This window comes from Mytilus edulis, chromosome 7 (genome assembly GCF_963676685.1).
Source record: "Mytilus edulis chromosome 7, xbMytEdul2.2, whole genome shotgun sequence".
NCBI lineage: Eukaryota > Metazoa > Mollusca > Bivalvia > Mytilida > Mytilidae > Mytilus > Mytilus edulis.
Window position 1 is genome coordinate 54,639,148 of NC_092350.1, and position 24,028 is coordinate 54,663,175.

The 24,028-nt window shown below is 32.3% G+C and overlaps 1 protein-coding gene across 1 annotated transcript; it reads right to left on the minus strand.

The window, feature by feature from the left end:
• Positions 1-11,956: 11,956 nt before the first annotated feature.
• On the minus strand, positions 11,957-17,516 carry LOC139483223 (uncharacterized). The gene is made up of 4 exons (XM_071267255.1): positions 16,891-17,516; positions 15,780-15,950; positions 13,682-13,766; positions 11,957-12,688 (listed from the first exon to the last, which is right to left on the minus strand). The coding sequence occupies exons 1-4, from the start codon at positions 17,418-17,420 to the stop codon at positions 11,957-11,959; spliced, it is 1,518 nt and encodes a 505-aa protein (XP_071123356.1). The 5' UTR covers positions 17,421-17,516.
• Positions 17,517-24,028: the final 6,512 nt, after the last annotated feature.

The window sequence follows — 24,028 nt, forward strand, 5'->3', positions numbered from 1 at the left end:
AAGTTGTAAACAGTTTCATAAGAGGTATCACTCCATGGGATTGAATTTCTACTTTGGCTCAAAATTCGGGGAAATATGTGACATGTTTGCCCTCATTTTGCAATATTTTTAAGCAAATACATGCAGGTTGTTGCCATACAGCAAAAAGAAAATATTAAGTATCTTTAACCATTCAACTACTGGATATCAAATCAATGAAAAATACTGATTACTTACTTATGCACATATATTACACAAACAGTATGCTTTATTTGTAAGAATGAAAGGAAAAGGGTTGGTAAAGTTCATGTATATTGCTATCTAACATAAGTACTAACCAGACTGAGTGACAAATCTCATTTTGTGGTGTCATTTCCTAAAAAAGAACACTACAACTAACATTACATATCAGTGTCCACTACGAGGAAGTTTTTATAAGCATTGTGTTCCTCTTTGTTAAGTTAGTGCAAGTTTCTCATACTGCCCACATGTGGTCGGCGTGTCAGACACTGTCTCACCTAAATTTCTCGGCGCCCGTTGCTGTCTTCACCTTCTTGTTCGTCTTTTTTTCACTCTCCAAGCTCCGTTACAGCTATTAAACTGTCTCTCGAAGCTCTTACCACCTTGCCCACAAATCCAATTGCTGTATTTCTATATAGATATTTAAAATGTATGATTTTACTCGGACCTTTTACTGAATATAACCAAATATACGGAAAATGTGTCCATGGGACACTGATAATACCCAAGCTAGCATATATAACATTATAAAGGGTCATTACTCAAGAACATCCACCCTAATTTGCATTTGAACTGTGTTTTATGGTAATAAGCATTGTGTATTGTTTCATAAAATTTGGTTGAGGCAAAAATAAAATTAGAGAAAGGTAACTAATTGTGTTGGGATGTACGGACATACGTACGGACGGACAAGGGTAACACGTAATACCCACTCCGAAGCGGTGGTGAATAAAAGTTTCGGACGTTTTTATACTGAAATTGTGCATACCTGACCAATTCCCGATAATTCCTACGACCCATATACGATCAGGTCGATCTGGTCTGGTCGAGATCAGACTGGGATCGTGAAAAGTTGATTTGGTCTATCTAGTCGAGTAAAGATCGTGTAAAGGTCGTGAATCCATCGGAATTATCGAATAAGTATTCATTTTGTTGTCGGGATGGAGTCCTGATGTTGTCGTGAAATGTCGAGTTAAGGTCGTTTACAGTCGGGTGGCGGTCGGGTAGGAGTCGTAAACAGGCCCGATCAAGAATTTGGTTGAGCTTGGTCGTGGAAATTTGAACAATCGGGTTCATCGAGGTGATCTGATCGGCAATGTGAACCTAGCTTAATGATTATACATGTAAAAGATTTATAAAAAGAAAAAATGGGGGTCAATGGGCAAATTTTTTTCAGGCATTCAAATTGATGAAACCAGAGGATTCCGAAAATCTGACAAAAATTCCAAAACATGACAATCGATCATGTTTAAGAAGATAAACGTGTTCCAAATTTTAGACATTTACTCACAATTTCGTTTATTTAACCCTTTGTTTTCTTTGGGATAGACATACCGTACTTTTATACTGCAACTAGTTGTGTTTATGTTCTTAATATAGTAACAAAGCTTCGTATAATGTCAATTTCATCATGGAACAGTTTCTCCACAATCAGGGGTTCATTTAGTGAGGAAAAAAAGTTTGACATTTGTGTTACGATTTTGAAAGTTAATAATTTATTAGTTTAAGTTGCAGTATAAAAACAATATTAGGTCAATGTCAGAAAAATATATATATTTTTTTGTACTAGACGCAAAACTGTGGAAGAGCTCAGTAGCACATCGCCCTTCTCGAGTTTGTCAGCCTCATACAAAGAAGTTTATATTTTCCTGACATTGACCTTATATTGCATATTAATTTTCAAAAGATAAGCACTAGCGTATTATTGCAAAAACATATGGAAGCATGTCTTTACAGAAGTATGCTTTACAATTGTAGAAAAAAGTCTTTGTCTACTCTTTTAATTACCAAGCATGATCTATTTACGAATATGACTGTTTGGCAAAGTGTGAATTTCCGTAGCTGTGAGACGTGTCGCGGTATTTGTTTGTCCAATATTCATGTATTTAGTTGTGATTTTGTATTTGTAATTCTCATCGGATATTGCCAAATATCTTATCGTTTGTAGTTGTAATTCTATCATTATATTTTATCCGTATTTAATTGTAAAGATATTTTATCACCCAGTTCATTTATGAGTTTGCATTATAGCAAGTATATGTTCACGATGTATTTGTTTTACATGTCATATACAACCACGTATTAGCATTTTCCATGGTTCTATCAAAGATTAAGTGTTACATGTAAGTGGACACGATACAGTTTTTATCCAACGGTGATTTATTTTACCAAAAAAATAGTAAAGAAGCTAGCTATATAGTTTGCATCAAGTTAATTCAAATATGTAATAAAAAATATGCCTCCATGTGTTGCTTAGGAGATAAACGTGTTAAAATTTTTGGAAATTTGCATACAATTTTCTTTGTTTTAACCTTTCTTTGTCTTTTGGATAGACATACCTAACTTTTTATTTATAAAAGATAAGAACTAGCGTATGTCTTTGCTAAAACATACGGAAACATGTCTTTTCAGAAGTATGCTTTAAAATTGTAGAAACAAATCTGTGTCTGCTCTTTTATGTACCGAACATGACTTATTCACGAACATGACTGTTTTGTAAAGTATTATTTCGCATTGCTAAAAGATGTGTCACGGTATTTGTTTTTCCAAAGTTCATGTATTTAGTTGTGAATTATAATTATAATCGGATATTGTTAAATGTCTTATCGTTTGTAGTTGTAATTCTAGCATGTCTAGTACTATTTTCTAATTGTATGTGAAAGTAAAGATAATTTATCTCCCAGTTCGTTTATAATTTTGCATTATGGCAAGTATATGTACACAGTTTATATGTTTTACAGTTTGATTTAGTAGAAATACCGACATAGCTAAATAATATAATTAATCATATAACTACTGACACAATTCTTTATTTATATTATTGTAATTGGTGTAAAAAAAACATCTAGTAACATAATTACAAAGATAATCTTGATTAATATCCATGTTATTCTTAAATTGACCTGGGACGGTCATTTGTGTGGCGTTGATGTGGTCGTGTGACGGACAGATCGTGGTTCTGTTATGCTGTTTCTGTATGCTGTCTTAGGTTATTTTACGTGTTCGATGTTATTCTGTGGTGAGCACTTAAAATGTACTCTTTTATTGTTTGCTTGTGTATTTTTCTGTTCTGAATGTTCCTGCATTTATTTGTACTGTATTTCTGTCATGTAGTTTTGTCATTATAGTGGTATATTTAACATTGCCATGGAAGCGAGAGGTTCCACCACATCCGGTTCAACCCACTGTCTTTTTCTTTTAAATGTCCTTTACCAAGTGAGATAACGGCAGTTGATAACGGCATTTCGATTCTGTGTGTGTTGAATTGTTGCACTTCAGTGTTTCTGTTGTTTCTTTGTTTTCCTTTTATACATGTCATACATGCAGTTAATGTGTTTTCATTGGTTCTAGTTTGTTACCAGGATTTTTTTTTATTTCAATCGATTAATGACTTTTGAACAGCGGTATACTGATGTTGCCTTTATTTAGGAATCAATATTTTTAAAGTAATATAACATGTATAAGTTTCATGCTTTTAGAAAAAAAATAGCATTTTTTGCTATGTATTTATCTGACTTCAAAAATATCATCGGTGATAAAAAAAATAATACAAATATTTCTCATAGGACTTGTACATGTGTATTTGATTATAATGTAATTTAAAAAAAGGGGTTGATAAACTTGTTATCAAGTTAAATCAGTCTGAATGAGGTAAATTAATCGAGAAGTGCAACTTTTTAAATAATAACACAATGAAAATTAACTGTTTACGATTTGCAAAGTCTTTATTTTTGTTTGTCGTATTTTAATACAAAATACTCTTTCCACAAACTAATTGGCAAATAGGATCCCAACAAATCTCATTCCAATAATTTGTTTTTGGCAAGAAAAACATTAGAGCAAACAAGAGCCTCTCGAAGTATGTAGTAACAAATACATAAACATAACGCTCGATCTACAGATAACAAAAACAGTATTGTTATTATCAAAATTTAAAAGGAATACTACCTACACCTTGCTATTAACCAATTGTTATGCTTTATTCCGGAAGAGTGATTTTTTGCAACACACAACGACTTTTTATACATTAATCTGTATTTTTATTCATGAACGTATTATATTTATAGTTTGAGTTTCTTCAACGGTGATTTCTTAAAGGTTTGGTGAGTACCATTTTGCTTAATTTGTAATTTGTTTTATTGTAAGTTGTTTGTAAACCTTGTATTGTTTAACAAATACATATTTTACATATTCCGGGTCAACAACATACACGATGAGGCTTATCGTGCGTAAAGTGTTAAACATTTACTTTATTGACGTTATCACGGGTGACATTCGGTTTAACGAGAGAAATGATTGTGAAAGAATGTCTAACGGCGGTCAAGTATTGAGAGACGATCATGAAAGCTCTGGTAACGGATCGTGAAAGACATTTAATGTAAATTCTAGTTCAGAATCTTTGAAAAAATCGCTTAATTTTCAAAACGCGGAACAAATCCGAACAAAAAAATATGTCTGTCAAAATGGTTTAACTACCTCAACATAACTGTGAAATAAAATAAAGAAAATATGCAGAACTTTATGAAAAAACACAAAAGGCACAATGCATGTCTATGAAATTAACTACAAATAACACGCTTTTTGTACCTATAATAGTCATATTTCAGTTTATCATGATCTATTTGAAATTTAATCTTTGATGTAGCTGATAGTACAGTAACATTAAAGTATGTTCTTCCCTTAAAAGCATTAATTTGTAGATGAAAACCTTGCATTTGTTGAATTTCCATTAAACTTGATCGTGAAAGAAAGGCAACACATTATTTTGATCGTGAAAGATAATGCGTGACCAGACTTAATACTATTAATCAGAAATCAGTATTTCTTTTACCATTTGAGAAACTTGCAACTGGTTGAAGTCTGTAACCATTTTGATAAGGATGAACATTATAGGTTGCACCTTGTAAATACAGCTGTTTCTCAAACCACGCCTCTTTTGGGGAGATCTAGAATATTCATAGATAATTAATTTTGTTTACATACTGGTTCCCAGTTATGCTCTCTGTGTTCCATCTCATAGAGACATAACTTGGGAATGTGACCAGTAAATATGCATGTTCATATTGTTTACATTGAAATATATGGTAACCCTTCATTCGAGGTAGGGGAAGTTAAGAAAATTTGTGTAAGTTTAAACTCTGAAATGTTCAGGGTATATAAACGTTGCAAATATGCCGCACAGCACAATATTTTGACCTTTGAAATTTTTTTAGTGCATATTTCAATTCTAGGATAAGATTTTTTTTCAAAACTTCATAGTAAATGTAGTACAGTTTTAGCCTTAAAAGGAGTTCCCATGAGAAATTGCATTGTCAATATTTACAGAAATACAACCTATAGCTATTATTTTTGACCGTTCAACACAAAAAAAAACCTAAAAAACCTGTCTAAATAAGTGTAAAAGATTCAGCTTTGAGAATCGGTCAAGTGCAACTCAGGCAGACCGACACTATTTAGCCAATAATATGGATATGCAACGTTTAAACCAAAATGATATCTATAAAAAAAAAACAATAACAGCAAAACAGCATCTTTCATGAGTAATTTGAGATTGAACGATAACCCGGCAACATTTTGTGCAACAGTTCTTTCTTAAGTTCTTTATATACAACGCAGATGTGGATTGATTTAACTGTATACTACAGACTAGAATACCAGACCACAAATGCTGAAATGTCTCGTCTGCCTTACTTATGATAGTATATTTGTTGAACGTCTATAATATCAAGGGTTTTAGTAGAAGTGTCTATGGTTCATAAAAAGAGTTCAAAGTCAGATGAACCATGCCATACAGATCTCTACAAATATCCCGTACACCAAATAAATGTGTTCCGATCCTTACAGTGCCCCTAGAAACTGACAAATGTAAAAGTTATGCTTGGCCAATTAATTCGGAACATAAGGTCAAAAGTATATGAACCTTGCCCGACAGCTAGACATAGACATCTTACTATCATTCAATATATCAAATACAATATATTTTGTGATAATAAATCAGTACACGGTAATAAGCTGAGAACACATAGACAGCTTTAAAAAAATTGTATTGTCATTTATCCGTTTCAGATCCGTTCATCATCCGTTTTATCCGTTATACGTCCGGTAGGAGTCTGTTTCACATTCGTTCAACATCCGTTTTATCCGTTAAACGTCCGGTAGACGTCCGTTGGTGAATTTATCTGACAGACCTCTAACGGATGTATAACGGACATGTAACGGAAACAAAACGGAAACGAAACGGACGAGTACCGTACAAAACGGACGCCTACTGGACGTCCAACGGACATTTCATCAGTTGGACGTCCGTTCATAGTTTTGAACATGCCTAAAACTTTTCACCAGACAGAACGGACGTCGACGGATAAAACGTACGCTAAACGGACATGCAACGGATATTGACGGACGTCTAACGGATAAGAACGGACGTCTAACAGACATGAACGGATTGAAAAAAAGTTATCCGTTAGGCGTCCGTTCGAGCTATCCGTTAATTAAGGTGTGGCCGAGGCTTAACGGACAGCTCGAACGGATGAAATGTAAATCATTTTTGTGTAATTAGTTCTTTATTTACCAAGTTTCAGATTATGTTTATACAAAATAACTATGAGAACCATTTGCTTAATTCAAATAGAATGCCCTCATTCGGATAAAAGTAGTTTGTATAGTCGAATTTGAGAAAAAATCATGTCTGTTTACATTTTTTATGTCATTGAAATTGTCGAGAAGCAATCTGCCTTTTGTTGTTTTGTAATAACTATGTACTTTTAAAACTGGATATTCTCACATACTGATCATCATGTTGAACCATTTTGACAGACAGTTTTATTTTGTCGTTAATTTGTCTGTGTAATTAATTAAATCAGAATATTTATTGACCTTTCATATGTCTTCTCGATTAAATGTCTTTCACGATCCGTTACTTTAACTTTCACGATCGTCTCTCAATACTTGACCGCCGTTAGATATTCTTTCACGATCGTTTATCTCGTTAAACCGAATGACACCCGTGGTTATGCTAGGTTAATTTTATGTAGATATGGCTTTCTTTGCAAACTTTACATTTGTTTCTATCATATACCTTCCACTTTTAAATGTTTAAAAAGAATAATAAAACACAATATTTGCTTAAACAGTCATTTACATATTGTAATGTTATTGCATTTGCGCTTACACAATGAGATATAAGGAAAATTTTACTATGCATTAATAGTATTTTACTACTTGGTTTCGTTACTAGTAATCCAATTTAAGTAACACATGGGAATTTACACTTTATATATGAGTTAATACATGATTGTAACTAAAATCATGTCGAAAATAATACATAAACACCATATGTTATGTTCATTTATGTAATACCATCGATCAATTTGCAAGAAATTATTTAGTTGCGGTATTACTTGTATTTACGGTAGACAAATGTTTTTAGTTCATATAATGTAGGCATATAAATAAAGGCAACAGTAGTATACCGCTGTTCAAAACTCATAAATCCATGGACAAAAAACAAAATCGGGGTAACAAACTAAAACCGAGGGAAACGCATTAAATATAAGAGGAGAACAACGACACAACACCGAAACGCAACACACACAGAAACAGACCAAGCAACAGACAAAACACCACGAGAATAACAAATATAACATCAAAACCAAATACAAGAATTATAAGTTATCAATTTACTATGATACTAATAAAACTCATCGGTTCGTCGATAATAAGATACTACATAGTATTTTTCTTATCAGATGTATTATCAGCAAATGTTTTCATCCTGGCGGTATTTGTTGAAACTGTCTAATGCATTTTATATTGTATATAGAATGTTTTGCATTCATCAGTAAATCCAGGCTTGTCTGCATTAGATTTATGAACCTTATCGCCATGTTCACAAAATTCACACTGTTCTTTGAATGTTACTTCAGATTGCGTATACTATTCATATATATCAGTTAAAAGATTTTTAGAAATTTCCAATAAAATGACTTTACTCGACATAACCGACCTAACTCAACGTATTTCGTCCTATTGCATTGAAGCATGACGGAGGGGAGAATACATTGCATGCATGTTTTGCTCTTTGAACACACAGTTTTTTTTTGGAATATACTTTATGTAAAAATCAACCCCAACTATTTTCTTTAAATTTTTGAATATTTTGTCATAAAACTTTGAATTGTTTTATTGACACAAATATTATAATGGAATAAGTAAGTTAGCAACTTGTAATCAAACACACCCATCATTTCTTGTCATTTCACTTGATCCATATCTTAGTCCTTCTTAAATTAGGAATTATAAAAAACTACCAAGACAAAAGTAAGCATGAAAATATTAAAATAGTGAATTCTGAAGCGAGAAGGATGTCTTTTTTTTACCAAGGTTAAACGTTTAAAGTAGATTCCAACACACCCGAATGTAAAAGGTTTACTGGACTATTTGTTTTCAATATTATGTTTCTGTAATTTAATTGAAGATAATTTGATGTAGGCAGAAATTCATATCATTGATATATTTATCAAATAGTACTTTTTCGTCTTTATCTATACTAATGTATGAGACGAGGTTTTTGTCCTTGTATACCTAGACGTGTGCATTCAAGGATACTGGGGTAGTAGCATGAGGGCGTACTCCCCCTTTCGATTACTAAATAATTTTGAAAATCTCACAATATCTATACAAATATTTAATGTATAATCGTCCAAATTATTTTTCGCATCGCTCCTCTCGCGAGTATTAATCAAATTATCGGGAACTACACTCTCTTTCAAATATTTCGTATATTTTTTTAAAAACAACAATGTCTGAACATTAGCCATCTCACATGAGATTTAAAAGTTTAAGGCTACATACTTAAGGTGAATCCCTACAGTAATAGCAATTTTTTTTTCACCGTTGAATTCTTCTTAAATTTTGCATACATATACTATGCAAAGGCCTCTATAAGAATTTGAGTTAAAAATAGTATGTCACCAGACTCGTTTCCATGGTAACGGTCACCAAAGTTGGACCATCACATGTATGAGTAAATACATACCTGTAATAAAAATTCTGTATTTTTTTCAAGCCTTTGAAAGTATTTTGAAAGGTTTGTTCTTCATTTCTCACTAAAATAATGTTAAAAATGTAAAAAAAAACACAAATAATGGCAGTTTTATACATGTTTATTAAATCTGGAGCTAATTTTATCAACACAGCTGCACACATAAATACCCAAATTTTGTGATTTTTTCTTATTTTTCATTAATTTACAAAAAATTGGTCCGTTGAATTTTTTTAAAAATTTGACATAATAAAGTCTCAATAATAAGCTTTAAAATAAAATTTAAAAAAATATGGGTCACCAGATTATTTTTTTACCTACACACTTTTTTGTTACCCCTGCCAACACAGTAATCACAAGCAATTCTTTGTATATCTTGCAAAAATGTGTATAAAAAGTTAAGAATATGTTGCTATATCTTTGGTATAAACTACTGGCATTAATGAAGTTTCACATGAGAATAAAATAAATGCTATTTTCTGTTGCTATGAACAACGGTAACCATGGCAACAGGACAAGAAAAGTAGGAAAATTCATATTTTACATTGTTTTGAAGTGCAAGTATCACATCTACCAGACATAAAGAGATCAAATTCAAATATTTTAGAGCTACAACATATGACTTCTATGTAATTATCAAGGAATATCATGATACTATTGCTTTTACAAAGTGTACCATAGTAAAAAATTAGCAGAAAAGTAATACTCAGCAGAAGGCAAAATTCATTATATTTCTTAGACAGTAACAATTCATAAGTACAATTTTTGATGGTGAACGGATTAAAAAATATCAAGACTTTTTTCACCTTGTTGTTAATTGACAATTTTATGATGTTTGCTTGTCACGTTTTGGAATTTTTGTCAGATTTTCAGAGTCCTCTGGTTTTATCCATTTGAATGCCTTGAATTTTTTTGCCCATTTAAACCCCAATTTTTCTTTTCATAAATCTTTTACATACATATATAATTATAAGCCATTTGTAAAAGTCTTCTAAAATCATATTTATCTTATAACAGTTTTTGGGAACTGTAACTTGTCAATGATTAAGCTATGAAAAATCCAGAGAGAACATTTTCCCGCCAAAATTTCAATGGCTAGTATCTCCAAAATAAGCACATTGACTTCTATATATTTTTTGCCTCCTTAATTAATCCCCTATCAATATACTAATTTAATGAAAAGCTATTTATTTTGAAACTTAGTACTTAGCTAACTTCCTTAAGTTTGAAACAGCATTCACATTAGTTGCCATGATAACAAAGTGATAAACAATAATTTATGAAATTATATTTTTGCCTAAGTTTTTTTTTAACTTTCTTTTTTTTCAAGGCGTATAGACACTTACATTTAAATATATATATATTTAATTCCTCTATAGTATTTCATCTGATTGATAGTCCGAGCAAAATTGAATTTTCTTCATTTCCTTTCAAAATTTTTCATCCCTACATCAAAATTCCAACCAATCACACAAATACCAGACACATTATTTTATATAAAAAAAATACAATTAAAAGTAAAATCTTATTTGTTAACAATAATATTCTTCAATACTATTATTCTCATAAATCAGATAAAAAGAATAAAGACAATAGGTGCTATGTAAAAAAGTTTTTTTATTGTCTAAATTATGATCCATAGAATATTTTAATAATTTGCCAAAATGTAGTTCATATCCTGCTTTTTAAAAACATTAATAAAAAGAATGGGTCACTGGACTTATTTTCACACTACAGGTTGTGCAAAACTGACAAGATTTTGTATAGATTATGCATGGAAACCCCAATTTTCCGCCATAAAAGGCAAACCACACCATAGAATTTTGAGATAAAATATGTGAAGATAGCTCCAATATTATGCTTTCAGATAAGAAAATGAAAAAATGGGGTCACCAGACTTGTTTTCTTGCTACATGTAAAAATGGGTAAATTCCTAACACATTCTATTGTAAAATTAACACTATCTGAATTATCTGCCCTTGCATTTGAGTTGCCTCCCCTCATTTGACAGTGTTGGAAAAAAATAAATCAAACAAAAGAATTCTTATTTTTGTAGAATACAATCATAAATATGATCAAACATGGCATTACATGTACATAAGACAGAAGTTGCAATAAGAAACAACTCTTTCGATACTGTTCTTAAATATCTTAAAAGTTGCAGTGAGATGCACAACAATAAGAAAACATTTTAAATTTGCAACCAAGTTTGGTTTTAATTAGCACATTTGTTCTGAAAAAAAATATTTTAAATGTCTTTCACATCTAGAGGCCCTATGTTAAACTATAAAAGGACAAAAAAATGTCAACTGATGTGAAATGCAGGTGAACTAAAAATAAATAACATATTTAGTATCAATGTTCCCTAAAAATTATTCTTCACAACCTGAAAAATGTCCAATAATGGAACTGGCATATCTATTGTTTACATTGTTATCTGTCAAAATGAGTTTGATACCATTTACATCTCTAGAATTAGCAAGTTTTAAATGTGTAACATTAATACCACTTCTTGCTAATTTAAGGCAAACTGTTGCATTAATAATTTTTTTATCAACTAAGGGTTTTAAAGACAGTTTACAAGAGTTAAAATTTACATGATGTAAATCATCTTCTACACATCTGCTTTGTAGTTTTTGACTAAAAAGTTCACTAAGAGATAAAACATCATCTTTTGCATTATGTGCAGCATACTCAATTCCTAGGACCTTCTTTACCAGGGTTTGTTGTGTTGTAGTTGTCAACATCTGCTTTGGGAAATACTCTCTTCGACAGCTTAAGAGTGTCAATGAAGCCTTTCCCAGAGGCTATAAAGGCAGAAAACATACTAAATTCTTTCAGTCTATTTTCTAGAACCATCATGTCAAAGTTGGTGATGTTATGTCCGACAAGAATAGGCAGTTCGTTCAATTTTAAAAAATCTAAAAAATCTAGCAACCCTTGTTGAATAGTGCACGTTTCTACTTCTCTACCATTCAAATACATCTTGTTAGTGGCATGACAAAATGAAATACCAGTTATTTTACTTGCTTCATTGGAAATGTCACATCTTGGCATAATATATCTCTGGAAAACATTTAGTCCGCTGGCAGCTGCCAACTGAGTAATGTCACTGTTCCTGGAGAGACTTGTTGTTTCCAAATCAAATACTAAATATTTATCTGTATTACTAAGAGTTAAAGAAGACGGAATTTGCTGAATAATATCACAATCATTTACATTTACTTCTACTTCTTGTTGGTATGTGGTCCCTTCTTTTACACTTGAACTCCGTTGGGCCTTCTTCCTGTTCTTTTTCTTTTCAATTCTTCTCTTTTTAAACATTTGTGTTTTCTGATTTTCCCTCTGCCTCTCCAATTTCTTGGTCATAGTTTCTCCAACTTTCATTGTAAATTGGCCTGGGGACAGTTCTGAAGCTTCATTCACCTGAAAGTTTGATTTATTTATTAAATATTGAAATGTAGAATCATGATATAGTGTAGAATTATACATTTAGGTAGATCATAGGTATATGTTTCCCCGAGATTGAATTCTCTTATACTGTGTCAGGATGAAGACTTTACTATGCTCTTTTTCAAAAATATAATAAAATTGATAGGTCACATTGCTATTTTTCAAGCTATGAGTTGTTGAAAATTGCCTAAATTTGCTCAGTGATCTTGAAAAAACATTTTTGATCTATGTGATGGATTTTTGAAATAGAATGTGAGAAGATAAATTTTATAATATGTTTTAAACAAAATTTTTAAAAATCCCTAATATTCCAGTATACTTTTTACTATAAGAGTAAAATATCAATTGAAGCAGATTATTTACCCAAGTACCAAAGGCACTCTGTTTAATGAAAGATGTTTAACCTAATATGACATATGACAAGGTTTTTGCAACTTGATTGCAATAATAATTTCAACTGCTGAGTACAAAACTTTGTATTGCTTCAGTTCAGCATATAATGTACATCCATTTAAGTGATTGTTTTAATGTACATTTGAATATCAGAATGAAATTTAAGTGAAAAATATGAGCATTGATCAGGGAATAGACTCCAATACAAATGCAAGTTAAAAAAAAAATCATATTCAACAGCTGTGACCTTGCCCGTTTAACTTAAATCAATACAGTTGAACTGTTCTTTTCTGCATCTGAGTACATGTTTAGGTGATCCTCAAACTTATAGATACTGAGATATGAACTTTGATATTTAAACCTTAAACAGCTAAGGACACCAACCGGCTCAATGATTTCTGAAGGTACTACACTAGTTTGTTAATACTTAGTCAATGCAAACAAAAACTACTAAATGTATGTCCAGAAACAAATGTGTGTCAGCAAAACACCTTTATCAGATTAATATGTCTCCATATAAAATGAACACTCAAAGAAGGTCATTAATTATTATCCTAACATGTATAAATTTACCATTGACAACCATGAATATCCTTCATTTTTCTGTAAAACAGCTGCTGATAACCTGCTGTAGAAAGATGAGGATCCACCATAAGATCTACAATTTACAATAAATAAAAGAGTAAAATTATAAATTATAGGTTACATAATGAGTGAAGCATACATATCACGTTTTATCAACTTTGGTTTTTCATTTACAAAATAATGATAGACCAGCCTCTGGAATCCTTTTGTTTGTCGTTATAAATAACAAGGGTTGATAGCATGCGATAGATACAAGTCTCACTACGTAGTCGTGAAATCTAATTTTGTTTATTGTAAACTATCATGCTGACATATATTTTTAGTTTTATCATTGTACAAAAATGATAACCGATGTTGAAAGAAATTGAGTTTCGATAATAATTGTCTCATTGGAAATCATACCACTTGTATGGCCAATCATTCTTTTATGCAGTATATACTTAAAAAGTATTACATATGGTGTAGCATTATACTGTATTCAGTGGATAAGACAATAGTATGTTTCATCAGTTATTTCACCTATAAACCTTGTTTCTATTTTTAGATACATTGACGCTATGTTTCTATTCATATGTATATTGGCAGATAATATAAACTAGAGGCTCTAAAGAGCCTGTGTCGCTCACCTTGGTCTATGTGAATATTAAACAAAGGACGCAGATGGATTCATGACAAAATTGTGTTTTGGTGATGGTGATGTGTTTGTAAATCTTACTTTACTGAACATTCTTGCTGCTTACAATAATCTTTATCTATTGGCCCAGTAGTTTCAGAGGAGAAGATTTTTGTAAAAGACTACTAAGATTTACGAAGAATAGTTAAAAATTTACTATAAAGGGCAATAACTCCTAAAGGGGGCAACTGACCATTTCGGTCATGTTGACTTTTTTGTAGATTTTACTTTGCAAACATTTATTGCCTTTTACAGTTTATCTCTATCTATAATAATATTCAAGATCATAACTAAAATCAGCAAAATTTCCCTAAAAATACCAATTCAGGGGCAGCAACCCAACATCGGGTTGTTCGATTCATCTGAAAATTTCAGGGCAGACAGATCTTTCATCCGATAAACAATTTACTCCATGTCAGATTTGCCCTAAATGCTTTGGTTTTTGAGTTATAAGCCAAAAACTGAATTTTACCTCTATTTTCTATTTTTAGCAGTGGCAGCCATCTTGGTTAGTTGGCCGGTCAAGCCACACATTTTTAAATCAAGATACTCCAATGATGATTGTTGCCAAGTTTGGTTAAATTTGGCCCAGTAGTTTCAGAGGTGAAGATTTTTGTAAAAGACTACTAAAATTTATCAAAAATGGTAAAAAATTGCCTATAAAGGGCAATAACTCCTAAAGGGGTCAACTGACCATTTCAGTCATGCTGAATTATTTGTAAATCTTACTTTGCTGAACATTATTGCTGTTTACAGTTTATCTCTATCTATAAAAGTATTCAAGATAATAACCAAAAACAGCAAAATTTCCTTAAAATTACTATTTCCGGGGCAGCAACCCAACAACAGGTTGTCCTATTCATCTTAAAATTTCGGGGCACATAGATCTTGAACTGACAAACAGTTTAACAACGTGTCAGATTTGCTCTAAATGATTTGGTTTTTGAGTTATAAGCCAAAAACTGCATTTTACCCCTATGTTCTATTTTAAGCTATGGCGGTGATCTTGAATGGTTGGCCACGGTCATTGGACACATTTTTTAAACTAGATATACCAATGATGATTGTGGCCAAGTTTGGTTTAATTTTACCCAGTAGTTTCATAGGAGAAGATTTTTGTAAAAGTTAACGACGACGGATCCTGGACGCAAAGTGATGGGAAAAGGTCACTTGGCCCTTTGGGCCAGGTGAGCTAAAAATGCTAAATTTAGATTAATGATATATGAGGTCACACATAACAAACATAGAAAAAGCACCACAGCAGACGAAAAGAAATTCACAAGGAGATATCAATAGAAACATTTGGCAGCCACCCACTAACCAACCAAAGATCATGATCACAAAAAAAATGTGGTTATATGATGTTTTTTTTTGTTGGGGGGGGGGGGGGGGGGGTATTCATTTTTTACTTACCTTGCTTTTGGACATTTGCTTCCAACAATTTGGTTAAAATTTTCATTGGCTTGTGTAGATCCCATATTTTGTAAACTCTCTGCTCTTCTGTTGTATTGTTGGACCAATTCCTTTAATTCACTGGTCAAGGCATCATTTGACAAGCACTTTCCACCAGGCAGGCTTTTATACCTATAATACACAAAGAGACCTGCATGTCTGTTTCACATAAATATGAAGAAGGTACATTGTTGGTGAAATAATAAATTATATTGAAGACCTGAAAAACATATATTATTAGGGGGGAATTAACATTTTGATATAGTCGTTTAAAAAAAAACATTTGAATTAAAAAACAACAGATAAATTAGGGGAAAAAAATGCTTAAGAGCAATACATTGTAGCTCTAAAACCAATTATCATATTTACATAAAATTTCAGTGTAAATAATATAGAAAGTGTCCTTTGGTCAGATTTTGTCCATCTTTTTACCCTTATAATATATATTTTTTAATCATTTTGTTCATTCATATGGATGAAATAAGAAGATATACTTAGTTATTTTTATTAAATTTGAGATTCTTACCTTGACATGTTGAAAAATTCAATAAATGGTCAACTAATTAATTACAAAATCTAGATTATAGCTTGATAAAAGATATGAAAACACCTTTAAAAAATCAAGAATCAATACAATCTGATGAATAAAAGCAGTTTTATAATTTTGTATCAATTTTTATTGATATTTCTGCCTTTTTACAAGAATTATCTCCCTTTTCAATGCAAATCTCCATAGGAATTTTAAATTGTTATTTTTTTAGTCTTCCTCAAGTTATGATTTTATGGGACTTTTTTATGTGTATATTTGGGGTATAATACTAAAGATTAAAACTTAAAAATCTTCTGTTGCAATTGCTTTCAGGTTAGGTTCAAATTTATGCTAGATTGACTAGACTAGAGATCATAAATGAAAATATTCAAAATATTCTGGTGAAGGGTTTCAGAGTAGCAGAAGAGTTATAGTGCATGTACTTCCAGTCAGGAAAAGTGTTCATTGAAAGAATGCCAAATTTTGATGATAATTAGAAATAGCATTATGTTAATCACATAAGTCAAATAAAAGATTTCTTACTTAAAATTTACAGGGTCATCTTTGTAGGTACACCATTCAACATCTGTGCATAGAGAGTGGTCTCCTGAAACATGGGGGACTATTCTGTTTAGACCCACTCTCAATTCATCTGTTACTCCTTCATTCTCCTTGATGGCATACATGAAACATCTGACAAGATAAGGGATGACATCAGGATGTTTCAGTTCCTTATACTTCTTGGAAAGCTCATACAATTTCTTAGAGAATCCCTTTTTCACATGGTTTTGGTCGTCTTTCTTTTCTAGGTCTTCAAAATGGACTTTGAGCCTTGATGTGGTAGTGGAGTCGTTATCTGCGTGAAGAACCTTGATTTGGCACCCTGAATCATTCAATTTGTGTGTCATTTCCACAGCCATGTCTGGTTCCATTCCCTTGCTGGTACCCTTCCAATTACGGCAGCAATCATGAGCAGAGACAGTCTCCTTTCTCTTCTCATGAACCTCACAAACTCTGCAGCTTCTACTTCTGTATGCATAATCTATTACCTTGCCTGTTTTCAAGCCTATCATACTAGCATGTCCTTCAAATAAAAATATAACAAAGAATAAGAACTTTTTTAAATTTATCAATGGAATGAAGTTTTGATAACAGTGTTAAATAAGTTCAACTTCATTCCAAGTTTTTTTTAATGTGAACCCTACCTGACAGACATATACAAGTTGCAAGGAACTCATATACAAAAAAAATAATCTTGATTTGTATTGTGTTGTAATAAACATTTGTACAAGTTTCATAGCTTTTGGTACTGTTACGAGACTAACTAAAGTTACAGAATGGAGACAAGACATTCAGCAACTTTTTTCATAATCAAAGTTGCAAAACTCTAGAACAGTTAAAGTGACGCCCTAAAATAATTTGATTGATATTGTCCTTATATTGAATTTGAATATAATAATATGCAATATAACAAAATCAGGATAAATTTGTTACACAGTGTTCAATTGTCCTAATATAGAATTTATCGGGTCAATAAAATTCATATCGGATTAGGCTTCACCTCAACCAATATTAGGACAATCGCATGCATACTGTGTAACTAATATCATCAAGACACCATAATCTAACTAAAATTTTAGTTTTTGGTCTGTAGATTTAAAAGTTTATTGTATAGACTGAGATGAGAGAGTGGATACAACACCCCCCCCCCCCCCCACCCCCCTTTGCCAAATTTTTGTGACCACAAAGTTGATCTAGCACAATGTGACAAGCATAAAACAAGAGAATTATAAATTTTCAAATATTAATTTTACCTTCCCATCGCTCAAATCTATTTCTTTGATTTGAACTGATTTGCAAGATTCTGCAGCAACCTCCTGTATCTTCTTTCCAATTTCTTTCTCTTTCTTTCTTATTGTTGAAGAATGAACAGGAGGCACATTCAAACCAGCAAGGAAGTTGTTAACATGTGTTCCCGTACGAAAAACATGACACGTACTCCAGCCGGACAGTAGCCGTACTGAGAACCGTACTTATGATAATCATTTGGACTTTTCTTTGAATGTCTTATAATGGATAACCCGGCTGGACTTTCAGTGAAATTAGCCGTAAACCGGCTCGAAATATTTAAATTAGCAGGAGTCCGGTTCAAAAAGTCCTGCTGGACTTTCATAAAAGTACGTCTGAAAAAATCCAGCCGGCATTTCTGGCAAAAATATGGCCTCTATAAAGTTCAGCTGGACTTAACAAAATCCGGCTGAACTTTAAGAAGTCCAGCTGAACTCATAAAAGTTCAGCTGGACTTTAAAAATTCTGTTTGACCTTTAAAGATGATCTCAGCAGGGGCTGATCCACAAAAATTAGGGGGGAGGGGGTTCCACCCCAGCAGAACCCTCCCTCTTGATTACTTCTGCTTAGTTTTTCTTTAGATGGTGGATTCTTCTGATTTGATATGCATCCCTTGTTATAATCTGAAAATAAAAAAAAAAACAGATGGCATTATGCATATACGTACTGCTTATTTCTTTTTCTTTTTTCTACTGTCTTGCTGGCAAAATCAAGAAACGGGGAATTGTGAAGCTAAATGCTTACTCCTAAAAGTGTGTGGTTATAATTATCATGATTATATTTTAAGACTAAATAAATTTAAAGTGCATAAAATAAAGTAAAGCTTTGAAAATCACTCAAACTGAAATATTTTGCATAATTAAGTATGTAATGTAGTTTTTTTAATTCTTTTCACTCTTCAAAAATATGAATTAAGCTAATATGTATTTATAATGTTGTAATCATTTCATTAATATGTTGAAGAAAAAAGAGCATATCAGATTGTACTTACCAGAATATGCAATCCAAAATACATGCAAACAGCAATCTTCCTAAATTGAAATTGATGCCAGTCAGAAGGATCCATCTTCTCTAATATAATGTGAAAAGAACAAACATTTGCTTTACATCCAATGTAAATTTCTCATTTTGTTTAAGAAAGAAGACACATCTTCCTGTTTATTCCAAATTCAAATTTTGTTGTATTGCAATACATGAGGTTGTTTGAGGAGCTGTGAAAAAAATTCTTCTTATGACTTCTTGCATATGTCTTAATTTTGAATATGTGATATATTAAAAAAAAGAAAATCAATTATTAATTTGTTCAATTAAGAAATGTTTAATAAAAGTGATAGTTATTGCAGATATATGTATTTAGAAATGTGTTATCCTTCAAATGGCCCCATGATCAACCTCTGTGTAGATGCTACTTCCTGTGACCTGTCCAGACTGAGGTTGATTGAAAACAGATGGCACTCTCTACAAGACTATAATACTGCTATTAAATCACTGTTATGGCTCAAGTTTCTAATTTATATTAATTTAAAGGATGATGATAATTATTTATTTTATGCATTCATCTAATTAATTATAAATATACTAGAAAATGTATAAATTTAACCTATTAATAGATGTAATTTTGCTAGGGGTTTTATTTCATGAAAAAGTAAAAATGTTAAATAATTGTTGAAAACATATTTATAACTGGGATATAATTCAATCAAAATTATATCACCTAAGTATATTAAATTTCAATTTTCCATTTACAGTCTATTTTAAATATTTTATAATGGAATTGAAAATTTTAGGGGAAAAGATCACATCTGATAGCTAGTTTGATCTTAAAGTATATTGTAAAAAAATATGATATCATTATTATAACTTGCAAATTTTCATTTATAACTCTTTTCCATTTTTTAAGAAATTGTTCCTTTCAAAGAACAGAATCCTAGTGACAAACTTTTTATTTCTGTAAGGGCAGATTTGGCTGATGAAAAAATTCTAAGTCTTAATTCCTGCTCATAAATGACTGTAAAATTTTCTAAGACAAAAATCCTGCTGATCATTCTACAGAAAGAATAATTTCCCTCAAAAGTCCAGCCGTGTTTATTTTCTTGTCAGAATTACAAAAAGTGCGGTTGGACTTTTAAGAAAATACCGGCTGGCAAATAACCGAAGTATAAGAAAAAGTACGTGTACGGCTCAAGTCAGACTGGACTTTTCAAAGTCAGACTGGAATACGTCTCAAGTCCAGCTGAAGTCCAGTTGAACTCCTGTTGAAATTGTCGTACGGGTTGCACCCATTCCGGCATGTATCATACCTGAAAATGTAAAGTTTATTCCCCGTAATTATTTTTTATCAGACCCAACAAAAAGGACTATTTATAGGTCACGCGGCTGGAGTAACTTAAAATTACTTTGTCTCAGTTATTTTATTAATAATTTTTTTTACCTCAAATCCTGATAACAAATAATTTTATACATGTTAACAGGGTTACTTCATACACTCTTTTTGTTCATTTTAAATATCTTTTCTTAAATTTTATCAAAATAACTTTAAAATTTAACCCTATGCTAATTGTCTGTCTGTACCAATTTAGAGTATCTGAAAATAATTTTGTCTGCATGTGTCTAATACATACATTTAGGCCTCTTTTTACTTTAGGGGTCCCAGCTCATAAAGAGCTATATATACTTAACTAAAAGTAAAAGAAGGCCAATACATGTATTATGTGTATATTAGAAGTATTACCTTGAACCTGCAGAACACATCTCTTGAAAAATCATCCAACATTGTAATCACTGTTTTTGTTAAATTTCATGTTTGTAAAGCATTTTATGAATCACTCATAATTGACTCATAGTTTTTTTTATACGTATTTCATACGTAAAACGAGTTTGAGTAAATATAATGTCTTAAAAGACTATTCTGATTAATGTTTTACTGCGGCACTTTCCTACGACTGCATTAAAGGAAACTGATAATCAATCTATTTTAATATGATTCAATCATTTGCTGCCCTCATTAAAAGGAAAGTCCAAACATGTGAAAAATTTCGGCAGCACGGCTCCTAGAAAAAGTAGTTTTAAGCACCTATTACTTTTGAGACCACAAGTTTGGGCTAAAGAAAGAAAGTAAACATAGAAGTGAGGACAGTTCCCCTTATCCTAAAGGAACATACTTCTATGCCAGTAGATAGCTTTTTAAAACATAAACTATGTTTAATCAAAAATCTTACCAATAGCTGCCTTTGAATTCACTACAAAAGCTCCATTTGAGTTCCTCTTCCCTGTTTCTACACTATTACAGGCGGTACAACTCCCACAAGGAATGGTTAGAACACTCCCAAGACCATATTTCCTTTCACTCACAGTGTCAATAAGGTTCAAAGGGCAATTACATAATTGGCACACCAAATTTTGAGCTAGCTCAAACAGTTCAATAACACGTCTCCCCTCCTTCCAGCTGTCATTGTGAGACGGGTCTGATGGTATAATCACGTCTGCTCCAATATCGATATCGGCGAACATTGATATGGTGTCTAAATCGTCGTCTTTCTTTGAATACTTATGTTCTGAAATTTCTGTTCTAACGATGTTTCTTTTTTTCAAAAAGGATGATCTAAAATAACTTACTTTGTTGGTAAACTTTCCACGATTTCGCGAACGAAACGTCATTGTGAAGAAGTTGTTTACCAGACGACAGACTGTTCCCGCTTTGTAGTTTTATTAAGGGAGAAAAAACGAAACGTTTAACCGGTAACCAGTAAAATAGAATTACTTCCCTTAGTGTGGGAAGTCACCTTAACTGGATTTTTTCCGTGATTTAGTAGCTCACTTAACTTAGAAATGTGATACTGACGTGTAATCTAATGGACACCTGGAAACTACATATAATCTTCTATACAATTATATAAAAAAGAATATGTGGTATGATTGTCAATGAGACAACTGTCCACAAGAGACCAAAATGACACAGACATTAACAGCTATAGGTCACCGTACGGCCTTCAACAATGAACAAAGCCCTTACCGAATAGTCAGCTATAAAAGGCCCCGATATGACAATGTAAAACAATTCAAATGAGAAAACTAACGGCCTTATTTGTATACAAAATGAACGAAAAACAAATATGTAACATATAAACAAACGTCAACCACTGAATTACAGGCTCCTGACTTGGGACAGGCACATACATAAATAATGTGGCGGGGTTAAACATGTTAGCGGGATCCCAACCCTCCCCCTAACCTGGGACAGTGGTATAACAGTACAACATAATGGTCTTACAGACATGACAAAAGGTCTTCCTTTTCTAAACTGTCTATGAATTTATTATACTTAATTTGTGATATTTAAAAAAAACAAGGTGTAGTATGATTGCCAATGAGACAACTCTTCACAAGAGACCACATGACACGGAAATTTATCAATTATAGGCCACCGTACGGCTTTTAACAATGAGCAAAGCCTGTACAGTATAGTTAGACGTCACAAAATGAACATGTTTAACAACTAAATCGAGAAAACTAACGGCCAATTCAATGTTAAAAAAATGAACAAAACACAACAAACATTAAGCACCGAATCACAGGCTCCTGGCTTGGGACAGGCACATCTATACTAGGACAATGGTGTAACAGTACGAAATAATAGATCAATATTATAAACTGGATAATTATTCTCTATTGATTAGTTGTAGTTGATTTTAATATAGTGTTCAGCAGTGTTCTGTTGATACTACCAGATCGGTACATGGAGTTTATTTGGAAATACTAGAAACTGCTGATTTTATGCTTCGTTTCAATCTCGCGAGTCAATCCCTTTCTTACTGCTTTAATTGTGATCTCTATTGGATTTAACTTGGACATATATAAAAAAAAATATGTAGCATAAAGATGGATGCGTAATATAAGTTCTCGACATAAATTGCCTAACTAAGGTAAGAATTAAGCCTCAAGTTATAATACTTACATTGTACGAGGAAGGAGCATCAAGTTATATATATATATTACATGTACTTACGACGGAGAATTAGCCTCAAATTATAGTCCTAAAGATGATGATGCTTCTGATATATGTCTTATATCCAGCGACAAATATTACATATATATTAAGGATGATGAAATGATAATGATAAATGCATATACCTCTTTGTACATGCCCAACACTTAGAGTCGCAATTTATTATACTAGGTAACAAGAGAGCGTAACCACTATAAAGACACACTTGTCTTTCTACGAGTAAACCAATACCTGCTCTTACTTATGAATGCATCATGCTTGCTGGAGAAGCCGAACAATCAGTCTTACATTCATTCGATCCGGGGGTCCAACAAAATAACTGAACCCGTATTCGAGGCTAGCCTGCTGCCAGTAAATCCGGTATACATTGTACTAGTTTATTATTAAGAATATAACAAGTTTTTTTTTCAGTCGTGTATCACCTTCACTGGTGATCCTGTCCATCGATCTGTCGCAGAGTTGTCACTTTTATATATATATATAGAACTAGATTTATTTCACTTGACACGGCGGGGTTTAAGAAGTTTGCTTATTTATGACCAGTCCATCTATAAACAAGAGTTTTGGATAAACTCATCAATGAAGTGTCCAGTTATTCGTATGTTATGTCATGTTCAGGCTGGTACAGATTGAAGAAATGTTCGCCAACCCGCCAACCTTGTCGCCAACGTCGCATACATTCTAAACAGTACCCCTGTTCGCCAACGTCGCCAACGTCGCCAACATTCTAACCAGTACCCCTGTTCGCCAACGTCGCCAACGTCGCCAACATTCTAACTAGTACCCCTGTTCGCCAACGTCGCCAACGTCGCCAACATTCTAACCAGT